Source organism: Scyliorhinus torazame, chromosome 9, assembly GCF_047496885.1.
Source record: "Scyliorhinus torazame isolate Kashiwa2021f chromosome 9, sScyTor2.1, whole genome shotgun sequence".
NCBI classification, from domain to species: Eukaryota; Metazoa; Chordata; class Chondrichthyes; order Carcharhiniformes; family Scyliorhinidae; genus Scyliorhinus; species Scyliorhinus torazame.
Genome location: NC_092715.1, coordinates 81,143,901 through 81,158,046, shown reverse-complemented (window position 1 = coordinate 81,158,046; position 14,146 = coordinate 81,143,901). Strand labels below are relative to the sequence as shown.

The following is a 14,146-nucleotide window of genomic DNA, read 5'->3' as shown; positions in this document are numbered from 1 at the left end:
ACTCACTGATAATACTGATGTAGGATTGAGTCTGCAGCACACATGTTTTACCTCACAATAATTTTTTTTGTCTTTGCAACAATATAGAAATTTTGACAGGATTACATATGCACCAATACAACAAATTAACTTGGGTTGAGTTTAGTTGTTCTACATCTCAATTTTTTGCAGCACATCTTTTACCACAAAGTTTCACCTTTGCTGCCGAGGTGTTGAGCATCATTTGGGTACAATGCAGAAAGGAAATAGCACCCCATTAACAGAGCCTGCCAGATTTTGTTTTATGGGCACTGTCCACACAATGTTGATGCCCAGGCAATAAAGGCAAACAAAATCTACCCGCACATCAAGGAGAAGCACACAGTCACAGCTTGTGATTTCTGGAGTTGATTTACGGCAGCATGTCCATCAAGACCGTTTCTCCATTCTTTTATGAAGTAATGATTCATTTAACTGATTATTGTACGGATTTAAAAATTGTTTCCAACTTAGGAAATTGTGTGAGTAAGAGGAAACAACTTCATTCCTTATAGTATGCGACACAAGTCTGTTCCCTCCTGCTGGATCCTTGGATTTCTGGCATACGGAAACAACATTCTTGAATTTCAACCCGAACTGAGTTTTTACCAAAGCAGATAAGCATTAAATAATTGCCTGTCAAACAACATTCAAAGGGATGAATTAAGCATGCAAATTATGTTCACCAAAACAGGGAATGTAGACCATAAATAAAACCGGCCAAGCGATCAATGGCCTTGTCGCACCCGACTCGGTGACGCAACAAGGTCATTAAATCTCTTGAGCGGCCCGAACATCTCGCGAGACCCAACAAGATCTCGTGAGTTGGTGGGATCCAGATTTACATATTTTAATGCTTGCACCTGGGAGACCATGGCGACATTTAGCACTGGTCCACACAAACATGGACCAGGTGTAATGACACCTGGGTGAGTCTCCCAGGCCAGCGAAGGCCCCCTGATGCTCGGGCACTGGGCAGAGTGGTACGCTGGTACTCCCACTGCACCCAGACAACTTGGCACTGCAAACCCTGCCAACTGGGCACCCTGGTAATGCCAGGGAGCCAGGTTTCCTGTGTCAAGGATTGGTGCCCTGCCCTTATGAGGTGGGGTGAGGGGGGCTCAAGGACCCCCTAACAGGTAAGTTACAAAGCTATAAGAGTAAACATCAGAACAAACCATCTCTGGTGAAGGGAAGGGCCTGAGATTGGACACAGGCAGCAAAAAAGGGAGGCGGGGTGCCGAAAAGGAATGTGTAAATTGTAAATTCTAACCGTTTCATCCATTTCTTGTGGTGTAAAATGCAAACTTTAATAAAAAGATTTATATTTAAAAAGTTGCCCATATAAGACAGGCGAGGAGAAATGTTTTCTCTCAAAGGATCACGAGTATTTGGAACTCTTTTCCTCAAAAGGCAATGGAACAGTGGGCAGGGCTTTCCACCGCACCACCATCACCACCCCCCTCCCATTTTTCAGAGGCAGCCCACCATTGGCTGATGGCGGGATCCTCCAATCTGGCTGCTGTCAATAGATTTTCCCTTGGTTCACATCCTCCGACACTGGGGAACGCATGGCAGAGCGTCACGATCAGCAGAACAGATGATCATACAGGCTGGAAGGGCCAGAAAACAGTGGCCAGAGTCTTTGAATATTTTTAGGGCAGAGATAGATTGTTGATAAGCAAGCATATGAAAAGTTATAGAGGTTATGTGGGAATGTCGAGTTGACGTGACAATCAGATCAGCCATGAGGCTTGAGAGACCAAGTGGTCTACTCCTGCTCCTCATTTGTATATTTCTATGTTCTATGTGTAAACAGCCCAGAAAATATTGGTCCTGTGAATTTGACTTCCCAACAAGTCCTCCTTGTGCAAGCTAAATGCAGCAATCATGTCCTGCATGCTGGCGCTCCTCTATAAACAGGCCACCACATTTGAGATCGCACATCAAGCTTACAGACACTGGCATCAGACAGCAAATCTAAATGGGGAAATATAGATTTTATTCCAGTGACAAGAGAACCAAAAAAAGGTTAAAAAATAAATAATACCTCTTCCACTCCAAGCCTGTTCTCCATTGCAGATGGTCACAGTAAAACCACTTCCCAGGTCTTGGTCTTTCTCCCAACTTATCTGCAGATAGTAGACAATGTCTGGTGCAGAGAGTGGCCAGATTCTGAAAACCTGCCTTTCCATTGTTACGCCCGTTTTAGTTTCTGAAAGAAAACAGAGTTATCTGGAAAATCTAAATTATGATGCTTGAAATTGGCTTCTAGCATCTACAAAACAATACACTTTCTGATGAAATAATTTGAGGTTAATGGATGATATGTATAACAGTATTGGAGCTTCAGGATTAAAAAAATAACCACATGTTCTGAGTAGTAACATAACACTAGGATATAGCCAGGATTGAGATACGAGTTACAATTCATTCATATAGTTCTGGTCAGTTCTAAACTGTTAGCTAAACGTTTAAGTAATTTATGACATTTATCCACATAATGAGTTATGATTATCTGGAATGCATTGCCTGAAAACACAGTGGAAAGGGATTCAACAGAAATGTTCAAAACTTAATTGGATATATATTTGAAAAAGATACATTTATAGAACTATGGGGAAAAGAGCAGAGTAGTCATAGAGTCAAAGAGTGGAGATAATTGGATATCAGAGATGAGGAGGAATTTCTTCAGCCAGAATCTGTGGAACTCTTTGCCGCAGAAGGCTGCGGAGGCCAAATCACTGAGTGTCTTTAAGACAGAGATAGATAGGTCCTTGATTAATAAGGGGATCAGGGGTTATGGGGAGAAGGCAGGAGAATGGGGATGAGAAAATATCGGACATGATTGAATGGCGGAGCAGACTCAATAGGCCGAATGGCCTAATTCTGCTCCTATGACTTATGGTCTGATGGTCTCTTCAAATAGCTGGAACAATGGAAGAACCGCCTTCTGTGCTGTGATTCTGCAATTCCAAATATGATTCGGCGAATATCAGAGAAACTGAAAATTAATCTTAATGTCAACTATTTACGATTCTTCAAAGTCAGGGGTCCACAAACTTCACACTTTCCTTGGTGTGTTGTGCACTTGAAGAGCCACAAGGTAACTTCTTCTTACGTTTATTATTCATGGTGCAATTGTTTCCATCTTTCTGTCCCTGTTCCTTCATTCTCATTTACTGTAAAGGCAGCAGTGTTAATTTGGTTTTACACAACGTGGGCCTGGTTTCATGAGCGGCAGTAGAGGGGGCAGTTGACTGAAAACTGTCGATATTCACAACATTACCTGTGTGAAAGTGACTGAAACTTCAGGATATTGGGCATGCACAGAAATCCTGTGCTCCTGCAAAGCCTTCACCGAGGCCCCTCTCAGAGCCAGCAAACAGGTGTAACTGGGTTTTTCATGGCAATATGATTAATAGAATTCAATGAACAGAGCTGACCCTGAAAAAATAATTTTATAATCATGGAGTGCTGGTAAATAATTAGTAGATTTTAGACTTCCGGGTGCGGCGATGACCAGCTGAGTCGCACGTTTCGGCAGCTCCCGGTGGAACGGACTTTTGGGCTCTTAATAGGAGCCCCATCGGCAATTTTAACGGCAAATAACACTGTGCGGTAATCCAGAAGGTAATCTCCCCTGGACATGGATGGAAAAAGAGAGGAAAGTAGCCGGATTGCGGTGGATCCTCTAGAGCAGTGGCCAGGAAGGCAGGCACAAAGCAAGATGGCGTCGGAAGGAGGCAGTTTAATATGGGGCCCTGACCAACAAGAGTTCCTGCGGCGTTGCGTAGATGAACTCAAAAAGGAGATGAAGAAGGAGCTGTTGGTCCCGATATTACAAGCGATTGAGGGGCTAAAGGAGGAGCAAGACCCAGGAACAGGAGCTTCGGGTCGTGAAGGCAAAGGCTGCTGAGAATGAGGACGACATACAGGTGGTGCCTGTTCAGCCCTCTCAAAGTTCATACATGGCGGGCCTGGTGGTGAAAACGGAGATCCACGAGGCACAACACAAAAGATGTGTGGAAAGGCTGGAGGTGCTGGAGAATAATGCGAGGAGGAAGAACCTAAGGATTCTTGGTCTTCCCGAAGGTTCAGAAGGGGCGGTCGTAGGGGCATATGTGAGCACGATGCTGCACTCGTTAATGGGATCAGAGGCCCCGACGGGTCCGCTGGAGGTGGAGGGAGCCTATCGGGTTATGGCGCGAAGACCGAGGGCTGGAGAAATTCCTAGAGCAATAGTGGTGAGATTTCTCCGATATAAGGATAGAGAGATGGTCCTCAGATGGGCAAAGAAAACTCGGAGCAGTAGGTGGGAGAATGCGGTGATCCGCGTATATCAAGATTGGAGTGCGAAGGTGGCGAGAAGGAGGGCAAGCTTTAATCGGGCCAAGGCGGTGTTGCATAAAAGGAAGGTCAAATTCGGAATGCTGCAACCGGCAAGACTGTGGGTCACACATCTAGGGAAACACCACTACTTCGAAACGGCAGACGAGGCATGGACATTTATTGTCGAGGAGAAGCTGGAGTGAGCGGGCCAGAAAAAGAACGTTTGGGACAAAAGTGGGGGGGTGAATTTGCGGGATGAAGGGGGGAAAAGGGGGAAGAGAGGACTTCCCAAGTTGTTAAACCTGCGACCCTGTAACTTCTCTCCCTTCCCCATGTCGTGGGGGAGGGGGTGAGGGAGGATGAGGAGCTGAAGGTGCCGGCCATTGGGGGCGGGGCCAAAAGGGAAGCGCGGGCTTTGTTCCCGCGCTATGGTAATCATGGCGGGAACAGGGAAGCAGGAAGGAGGGTCCTCGCACAGTGTGAGCCGAGGTCACGGGGGGAAGCCGATGTCGGCCATAGTTTGCTGACGTCTGGGAGCAACATGGGGGGTGCAATTACGCTAGCTTGGGATCTAGCGGGGGGGGGGGGGTTAACTGGGTTGCTGCTGCTGGGGAGAAGGGGGAGCTGGTATGGGAGGGGGGGGGTCGGGGCGGGGGGTCGCCGCCTGGGGGGGATACAGCTACGAGGGAACTGGGTGAGGAGCTGGATTGAAAAAGGAAATGGCTAGTCGTCAAGGGGGGGGTGTAAAGAGCACCCCAACCGGGTTGATCACGTGGAATGTGAGAGGGCTGAACGGGCCGATTAAGAGGGCACGGGTACTCGCACACCTAAAGAAACTTAAGGCAGATGTGGTTATGCTTCAGGAGACGCATCTGAAGCTGATAGACCAGGTTAGACTTCGCAAAGGATGGGTGGGGCAGGTGTTTCATTCGGGGCTAGATGCAAAAAACAGGGGGGTGGCCATACTAGTGGGGAAACGGGTAATGTTTGAGGCAAAGACTATAGTGGCGGATAGTGGGGGCAGATACGTGATGGTGAGTGGCAAACTGCAAGGAGAGGCGGTGGTATTAGTGAATGTGTATGCCCCGAACTGGGATGATGCCAATTTTATGAGGCGTATGCTAGGACGAATCCCGGACCTAGAAGTGGGGAAGTTGGTAATGGGTGGAGACTTTAATACGGTGCTGGACCCAGGGCTGGACAGATCGAGGTCCAGGACCGGAAGGAGGCCGGCTGCAGCTAGGGTGCTTAAGGATTTTTTGGAGCAGATGGGAGGAGTAGATCCCTGGAGATTTAGTAGACCTAGGAGTAAGGAGTTTTCGTTTTTCTCCTATGTACACAAAGTATTTTCACGAATAGATGTTTTTGTTTTGGGAAGGGCACTGATCCCAAAGGTGACGGGGACGGAGTACACGGCTATAGCCATCTCGGATCATGCTCCACACTGGCTGGACCTGGAGATAGGGGAAGAAAAGCAACAGCTTCCACCCTGGAGAATGGACATGGGATTATTGGCAGATGAGGGGGTGTGTTTCAGGGTGAGGGGGTGTATTGAAAGGTACTTGGAACTTAATGATAATGGGGAGGTACAGGTGGAAGTGGTCTGGGAGGCACTGAAGGCAGTGGTTAGAGGGGAGCTGATATCCATTAGGGCACATAAAGGAAAGCAGGAGGGTAGGGAAAGGGAGTGGTTGTTGAAAGAACTTCTGAGGGTGGACAGACAAGACGCGGAGGCACCGGAGGAGGGACTGTACAGGGAAAGGCAAAGGCTACATGTAGAATTTGACTTGTTGACTACGGGTAATGCAGAGGCACAATGGAGGAAGGCACAGGGTGTACAGTACGAATATGGGGAGAAGGCGAGTAGGTTGTTGGCCCACCAACTGAGGAAAAGGGGAGCAGCGAGGGAGATAGGGAGGGTGAGAGATGAGGAGGGAGAGATGGAGCGGGGAGCGGAGAGAGTGAATGGAGTGTTCAAGGCATTTTATGAAAGATTATATGAAGCGCAGCCCCCGGACGGGAAGGAGAAAATGATGTGCTTTCTGGATCAGCTGGAATTTCCTAAGGTGGAGGAGCAGGAGAGAGTGGGGCTGGGAGCACAGATTGAGACGGAGGAAGTAGTGAAAGGGATTGGGAGCATGCAGGTGGGGAAGGCCCCTGGACCAGACGGATTCCTAGTTGAATTCTATAAGAAATATTTGGACTTGCTGGCCCCGCTACTGATGAGAACCTTTAATGAGGCGAGGGAAAAGGGGCAGCTGCCCCCGACTATGTCAGAGGCAACGATATCGCTCCTCCTAAAGAAGGAAAAAGACCCGCTGCAATGCAGGTCATACAGGCCCATTTCCCTCCTGAATGTGGATGCTAAGATTCTGGCCAAGGTAATGGCAATGAGGATAGAGGATTGTGTCCCGGGGGTGGTCCATGAGGACCAAACTGGATTTGTGAAGGGGAGACAGCTAAATACAAATATACGGAGGCTGCTAGGGGTAATGATGATGCCCCCACCAGAAGGGGAAGCGGAGATAGTGGTGGAGATGGATGCCGAGAAAGCATTTGATAGAGTGGAGTGGGATTATTTGTGAGAGGTGTTGAGGAGATTTGGCTTTGGGGACGGGTATATCAGGTGGGTACAGTTGCTGTATAGGGCCCCGATGGCGAGCGTGGTCACGAATGGACGGGGGGTCTGACTATTTTCGGCTCCATAGAGGGACGAGGCAGGGATGTCCTCTGTCCCCGTTATTGTTTGCATTGGCAATTGAACCCCTGGCCATAGCACTGAGGGATTCCAGGAAGTGGAGGGGAGTACTTAGGGGGGGAGAAGAACACCGGGTATCTCTGTATGCAGATGATTTGTTGCTATATGTGGCGGACCCGGCGGAGGGGATGCCAGAGATAATGCGGATACTTGGGGAGTTTGGGGATTTTTCAGGGCATAAACTGAACATGGGGAAAAGTGAGTTATTTGTGGTGCATCCAGGGGAGCAGAGTAGAGAGATAGAGGATTTACCGTTGAGGAAGGTAACAAGGGACTTCCGGTACCTGGGGATCCAGATAGCCAAGAATTGGGGTACATTACATAGGCTTAATTTAACACGGTTGGTGGAACAGATGGAGGAGGATTTCAAGAGATGGGACATGGTGTCCCTGTCACTGGCAGGTAGGGTGCAGGCGGTTAAAATGGTGGTCCTCCCGAGATTCCTTTTTGTGTTCCAGTGCCTCCCGGTGGTGATCACGAAGGCTTTTTTCAAAAGAATTGAGAAGAGCATTATGAGTTTTGTGTGGGCTGGGAAGACCCCGAGAGTGAGGCGGGGATTCTTGCAGCGTAGTAGGGACAGGGGGGGGGGCTGGCACTACCGAGCCTAAGTGAGTACTACTGGGCCGCCAATGTTTCAATGGTGTGTAAGCGGATGGGAGAAGGGGAGGGAGCGGCGTGGAAGAGATTGGAGAGGGCATCCTGCAGGGGGACTAGCCTGCAAGCAATGGTGACGGCGCCGTTGCCGTTCTCACCAAAGAAATACACCACAAGCCCGGTGGTGGTGGCTACATTGAAAATTTGGGGGCAGTGGAGACGGCATAGGGGAGGGACGGGAGCTTCGGTGCGGTCCCCGAAAAGAAACAATCATAGGTTCGTTCCGGGGAGAATGGATGGGGGATTTGGAGCATGGCAAAGAGCTGGGGTAGTACAGCTAAGAGATCTATTTGTTCTGGGTGGGGGTGGCTTTCGAAGGTGGTGGGGGTCCGGGTCGAACCAAGCTGGGGGTTGGCTATATTTGGGGTTGCAGAAGAGCCGGGAGTGCAGGAGGCGAGAGAGGCTGACGTGTTGGCCTTTGCGTCCCTTGTAGCCCGGCGCAGGATATTGTTAATGTGGAAGGAAGCCAAACCCCCGGGTGTGGAGACCTGGATAAACGATATGGCAGGGTTTATAAAGTTAGAACGGATTAAGTTTGTGTTAAGGGGTTCGGCTCAGGGGTTCACCAGGCAGTGGCAACCGTTCGTCGACTACCTCACAGAAAGATAGAGGGAATGGAAAAGAAGTAGACAACAGCAGCAACCCAGGGGGGTGGGGGGGGGGGGGGGGGGGGGAGGAATCGGACAGACTCTAAGGTTGTTATTGTATATGTATAGGTATTTGGTATATGTAATTGTATATTGGATTGTTGGATTGTATTTTTGGAGAGTATTTATTTTGGACAAGGCAGTTGCCATTTAGTTTTGTTTTTTGTTTTTGTTTATATATTACTTATTTATTTGTTTAAAACTGGCCACAGTTATTAATATTGCTTTATTGTTGTGTAAAAGAAACACTACGTATTGTTATGTTTGGCCAAAAAACTTGAATAAAATATTTTTTATTTTTTTAAAAATAATTAGTAGATTTTTAAAACAATTTTTTAAAACAGAAGCTTAAAAAATATATTTTTGGAACAATCAGTACTTTAGCTTCTGCCTTCACCCAATGAGCATTTCCCAATAGTTTTTCTGTGCACAAAAAACTTAAAATGTTTTTAATTTAGTGCTTTTAGTTTCCTGTTGGTGACTGTGAAAACTCTCTAATGTGAATTGCCCATCGCTCGGTACTCTAAGGTGATGGTGATGAGCAGCCTTCTTGAACCATTGCAGACAGTGTAATGAAAGTACTCACATAGTGCTGTTCAATAGGGAGTCCCAGAATTTTAACCCAGTACAAAGAAGGACACGTCAGGATGGTGCATGACTTTGAAAGTATCTTGGAGGTAGTGTTTCCACTTCTAAGTTGTCGAGGTAGCAGGTTTGGGAGGTACTTTTGAAAAAGCATTGACTAGTTCCTGCAGTGCGTCCTGCATATGGTTCAAATTGCAATCAGATTACATTGGTTGTACAGAGAAAGTGAACTGTTAACAAGAGTGAATGCCAGTGTTCTTACTCGCATTAACTCTCAATCATCTATATCCCCTTCACTTGCTGACCTCTATTGGCTCAGGGGTCATGTAATGCTGCGATTAAAATTCTCATCCTTCCCCTGAATTGCTCTATGGCCTGGCTACTCCCTATTTCTGTTCTCTCTTCTAGCTATCCAAGCTCATCTAATTCTGGCCTCTTGGGCATCCTGATTTTAATTGTTCCACCATTGATGGCCTTCAGTTACCGAGGCCCAAGCTCTGGAATTCCCTCCCAAAACCTCTGACTTATCTTTCTTCCTTTCAGATGTTTCTTGAAACGTATATGTTTGACCAAGTTTTAGGCCGTTTGTTCGATTATCACCTTATGTAAATCCGTGCATAATTTTGTTTTATAATGCTGCTGTGAAGTGTCTTGAGTTATCCTATTATGTTCATGGCGCTTTATACAAGTTGTTGTTCCCAAGCAGGTTGCTTTGTCCTGGTTGGTAGCTAATTGAGAGTTGTTGGAGCTACACTTATTCAGTTAAGTGGAGAGCACTTCAGCACATTCCTAATCCCTGCCATGTAGATGGTGAACAGGCTTTGGGCAGCTGGGTGAATAATTGACCACAGAATATCCAAACTGTGGCCTCATCCCAGTCTGTATTTGGGTAATTAAGGGAGCGATTCTCCGGAAAGATTTCCAAGTGTGGTAGCGAGCAGGAACTGCCACGAGCTTCCCAGCCCAGCGAGGCCGACAACGCTATTCAACGTTAATTGGTCAACTTAACGAGGCCCCACGGGCTTCTCACCGCAAATGAAGGCTCGCCAGTATATTCGGCGGCAATCCGCTCACCAGCCCCCGCTAACAAGCACCTAAACAGCTCTTGCTCAGCCAACCTCAGCCAGCTCGCAACAATGGCTCCCAGGAAACTGGCCCAAAGATTCAGGGATGCAGATCTGGTCAGGCTCCTAGACACAGTGGAAGCCAGGAGGGACGTCCTGTTCCCCCGAGGGTTCCGGAGGGTCATTCACGGGGCAGCCAGTGCTGACTCAACAAAGTGGCAGCGGCCGAGCGACGGGAGTGTGACAAGGAGGACTGGCTTCCAGTGCCGGAAAAAGGTCAACGACCTACACCAGGCAGCACGATTGAGTAGTCACCAGCCTCCCCCCCCCACCCCACCCCACCCCCCCCTCCACCATCCCCCACCCCACCACCCCCCACCCCACCCCCACCACCCCACCCCCACCCCACCCCCACCCCCACATAACGTCACCAGGACCGGGCACTGGTCCCCTCCCCATGGCACTCACCCACCCTCTATTCAGTGAGTGAAAGTCACAAAGACCCCCCCAAATTGGCTGAAGCAGACAAAAGTACTTTGAGCCAAAGGGTTAATAGTAAAGATCACACTGAATACTAATGAAATAAAGAGCTCAAGATAAACACCCTAATTCACAACTATTTGGCATCTCAACAAAGCTCATGATTTACAAGCTTGGGATGTGACTAGATTGCTACCACCTAGTCCTGACTTAGATCTTCAATTCTTACATGACGAGGTGCTGATATACAATTGGCCTCATGGGCCTGAGGGAACAAATTGTTGGTTATCTTCCAGCTTCTATCAATCAAACTGAGGTGGCACTAGAATTTTGAGTGATGGGAAAAGATTGACTCTCCTTTTTAAAGACATGTGAATGAAAGAAGATAAACGTAGCTATGTTAATGGCTTTTGAACAAAGAAGAAACTGCTTTGAATTGATTTAATGTCAATTAGTGTGAACAGATACATAAAGTCACAATAGACCAGGAATAAAGGAATTGGCAAATTTAATTCTTTTTTAAATATAAATTTAGAGTACCCAATTATTATTTTTTTATTTTCCAATTAAGGGGCAATTTAGCGTGGCCAATCCACCCAACCTGCACATCTTTGGGTTGTGGGGGTGAAACCCACGCAGACATGGGGAGAATGTGCAAACTCCACACGGACAGTGACCCAGGGCCGGGATTCGAACCCGGGTCCTCAGCATCGCAGTCCCAGTGCTATCCACTGTGCCACATGCCGCCCCAGCAAATTTAATTCTACTGGATCTTCAGTGCCAAGTACTTTTAAACAATGAACTTCGCGTTCATTTATTATTCTAAAAATAAACTTTTCTTTAAAAACTGGCCATTCATCATAAATGGCTCATATATATAGTCTCAATCTGCCTGAAAAGCAGATTTTCTGAGCAATATACAATTTCACACCAATCAAAAGAACATATCAATTAGGAGCAGGAGTAGGATATTCAGCCTCTCGAGTTTGATCCGCCATTTAAAAAGATCATGGCTGCTCTTTTTGTGGCCTCAACTGCACATTCCACCTACCCCAAATAGTCTTCGACTCTCCTTGTTAGTTGAAAAGGAGGATAACTTGCCCTAAGTCCTGAAAAAATTAATAGTCAATAGACGACATGGACTTAATACAATTAACACAAGTACAGCATCAGGAACTAGCAAATTAATGAAATTAAAGAGTGACAAACCCCTAGGACCTGATGGTTTCCCTCCAAGGGTTTTAAAGAAAGTAGTTCAGTTGGCTGGACAGTTGGTTCGTGATGTAGAGTGAGGCCAACAGAACGGGTCCAATCCCCATACCAGCTGAGGTTATTCATGAAGGCCCCACCTTTGCAACCTTGCCCCTTGCCTGAGGTGTGGTGATCCCTCGGTTAAATCATCGCCAGTCAGCTCTCCCCCTCAAAAGGAGAAAGCAGCTTATGGTCATCTGGGACTATGGCGATTTGACTTTATTGGTAAACTGAAGGTGCCTAAAAACTAACAAAAACATTTGGTTTTTTTTAAGAATATTTTATTGAAAATGTTTGGTCAACCATCACAGTGCATTGTGTATCCTTTACACAATAATATAACAGTATAAATAACAATGACCTGTTTTATAAACAAAGAATAAATAATATATAACAAAAACGAAAACTAAAACTAAATGGCAACTGCCTTGTCTCAGATAAACACTCTCCAAAAATATGGTTTAACAATCCAATATACAATTATTTATAGCAACGACCTATACATATTATACATATATATTAATAACCCTGAGACTCCTTCTGGTTCCTCCCCCCCCCCCTCCCCCCTGGGCTGCTGCTGCTGCCTTCTTCTTTTCCATTCCCTCTATCTTTCTGTGAGGTATTCGACGAACGGTTGCCACCGCCTGGTGAACCCTTGAGCCGATCCCCTTAGGACGAACTTAATCCGTTCCAGCTTTATAAACCCTGCCACGTCATTTATCCAGGTCTCCACCCCCGGGGGCTTGGCTTCCTTCCACATCAACAGTATCCTGCGCCGGGCTACTAGGGACGCAAAGGCCAAAACATCGGCCTCTCTCGCCTCCTGCACTCCCGGCTCTTGTGCAACCCCAAATATAGCCAACCCCCAGCTTGGTTCGACCTGGACCCCCACTACTTTCGAAAGCACCTTTGTCACCCCCACCCAGAACCCCTGTAGTGCCGGGCATGACCAGAACATGTGGGTGTGATTCGCTGGGCCTCTCGAGCATCTCGCACACCTATCCTCTACCCCAAAAAATTTACTGAGCCGTGCTCCAGTCATATGCGCCCTGTGTAAAACCTTAAATTGAATCAGGCTTACCTGGCACACGAGGACGATGAGTTTACCCTACTTAGGGCATCCGCCCACAGCTCCTCCTCAATCTCCTCCCCCAGCTCTTCTTCCCATTTCCCTTTCAGCTCATCTACCATAATCTCCCCCTCGTCCCTCATTTCCCTATATATATCTGACACCTTACCGTCCCCCACCCATGTCTTTGAGATCACTCTGTCCTGCACCTCATGCGTCGGGAGCTGCGGGAATTCCCTCATCTGCTGCCTCGCAAAAGCCCTCAGTTGCATATACCGGAATGCATTCCCTTGGGGCAACCCATATTTCTCGGTCAGCGCTCCCAGACTTGCGAACTTCCCATCCACAAACAGATCTTTCAGTTGCGTTACTCCTGCTCTTTGCCATATTCCAAATCCCCCATCCATTCTCCCCGGGGCAAACCTATGGTTGTTTCTTATCGGGGACCCCACCAAGGCTCCCGTCTTTCCCCTATGCCGTCTCCACTGTCCCCAAATTTTCAAAGTCGCCACCACCACCGGGCTTGTGGTGTATTTCTTCGGTGAGAACGGCAATGGGGCCGTCACCATAGCTTCTAGGCTAGTCCCCCTACAGGACGCCCTCTCCAATCTCTTCCACGCCGCTCCCTCCTCTTCCCCCATCCACTTACTCACCATTGAGATATTGGCGGCCCAGTAGTACTCACTTAGGCTCGGTAGTGCCAGCCCCCCCATATCTCTACTACGCTGTAAGAATCCCTTCCTCACTCTCGGGGTCTTCCCAGCCCACACAAAACTCATGATACTCTTTTCGATCCTTTTGAAAAAAGCCTTCGTGATCACCACCGGGAGGCACTGAAACACAAAGAGGAATCTCGGGAGGACTACCATTTTAACTGCCTGCACCCTCCCTGCCAGTGAGAGGGATACCATGTCCCATCTCTTGAAGTCCTCCTCCATTTGTTCCACCAATCGCGTTAAATTTAACCTATGCAATGTACCCCAATTCTTGGCTATCTGGATCCCCAAGTAACGAAAGTCCCTTGTTACCTTCCTCAGCGGAAAGTCCTCTATTTCTCTGCTCTGCTCCCCTGGATGCACCACAAACAACTCACTTTTCCCCATGTTCAGTTTATATCCTGAGAATTCTCCAAACTCCCGAAGTGTCCGCATTATCTCTGGCATCCCCTCCGCCGGGTCCGCTACATATAACAACAAATCATCCGCATACAGAGATACCCGGTGTTCTTCTCCTCCTCTAAGTACTCCCCTCCACTTCTTGGAACCCCTCAATGCTATTGCCAGGGGCT

At 47.6% G+C, this 14,146-nt stretch overlaps 1 protein-coding gene across 1 annotated transcript in view; it reads right to left on the bottom strand.

The window, feature by feature from the left end:
• Positions 1–14,146, bottom strand: part of xrcc4 (X-ray repair complementing defective repair in Chinese hamster cells 4) — a 281,034-nt gene that overhangs the window by 201,865 nt on the left and 65,023 nt on the right. The window contains exon 2 of the mRNA XM_072517630.1: positions 2,069–2,233. Coding sequence (XP_072373731.1) covers positions 2,069–2,213 — 145 coding nt within the window. The 5' untranslated portion in view covers positions 2,214–2,233. The remainder of the gene's footprint in view (positions 1–2,068; positions 2,234–14,146) is intronic.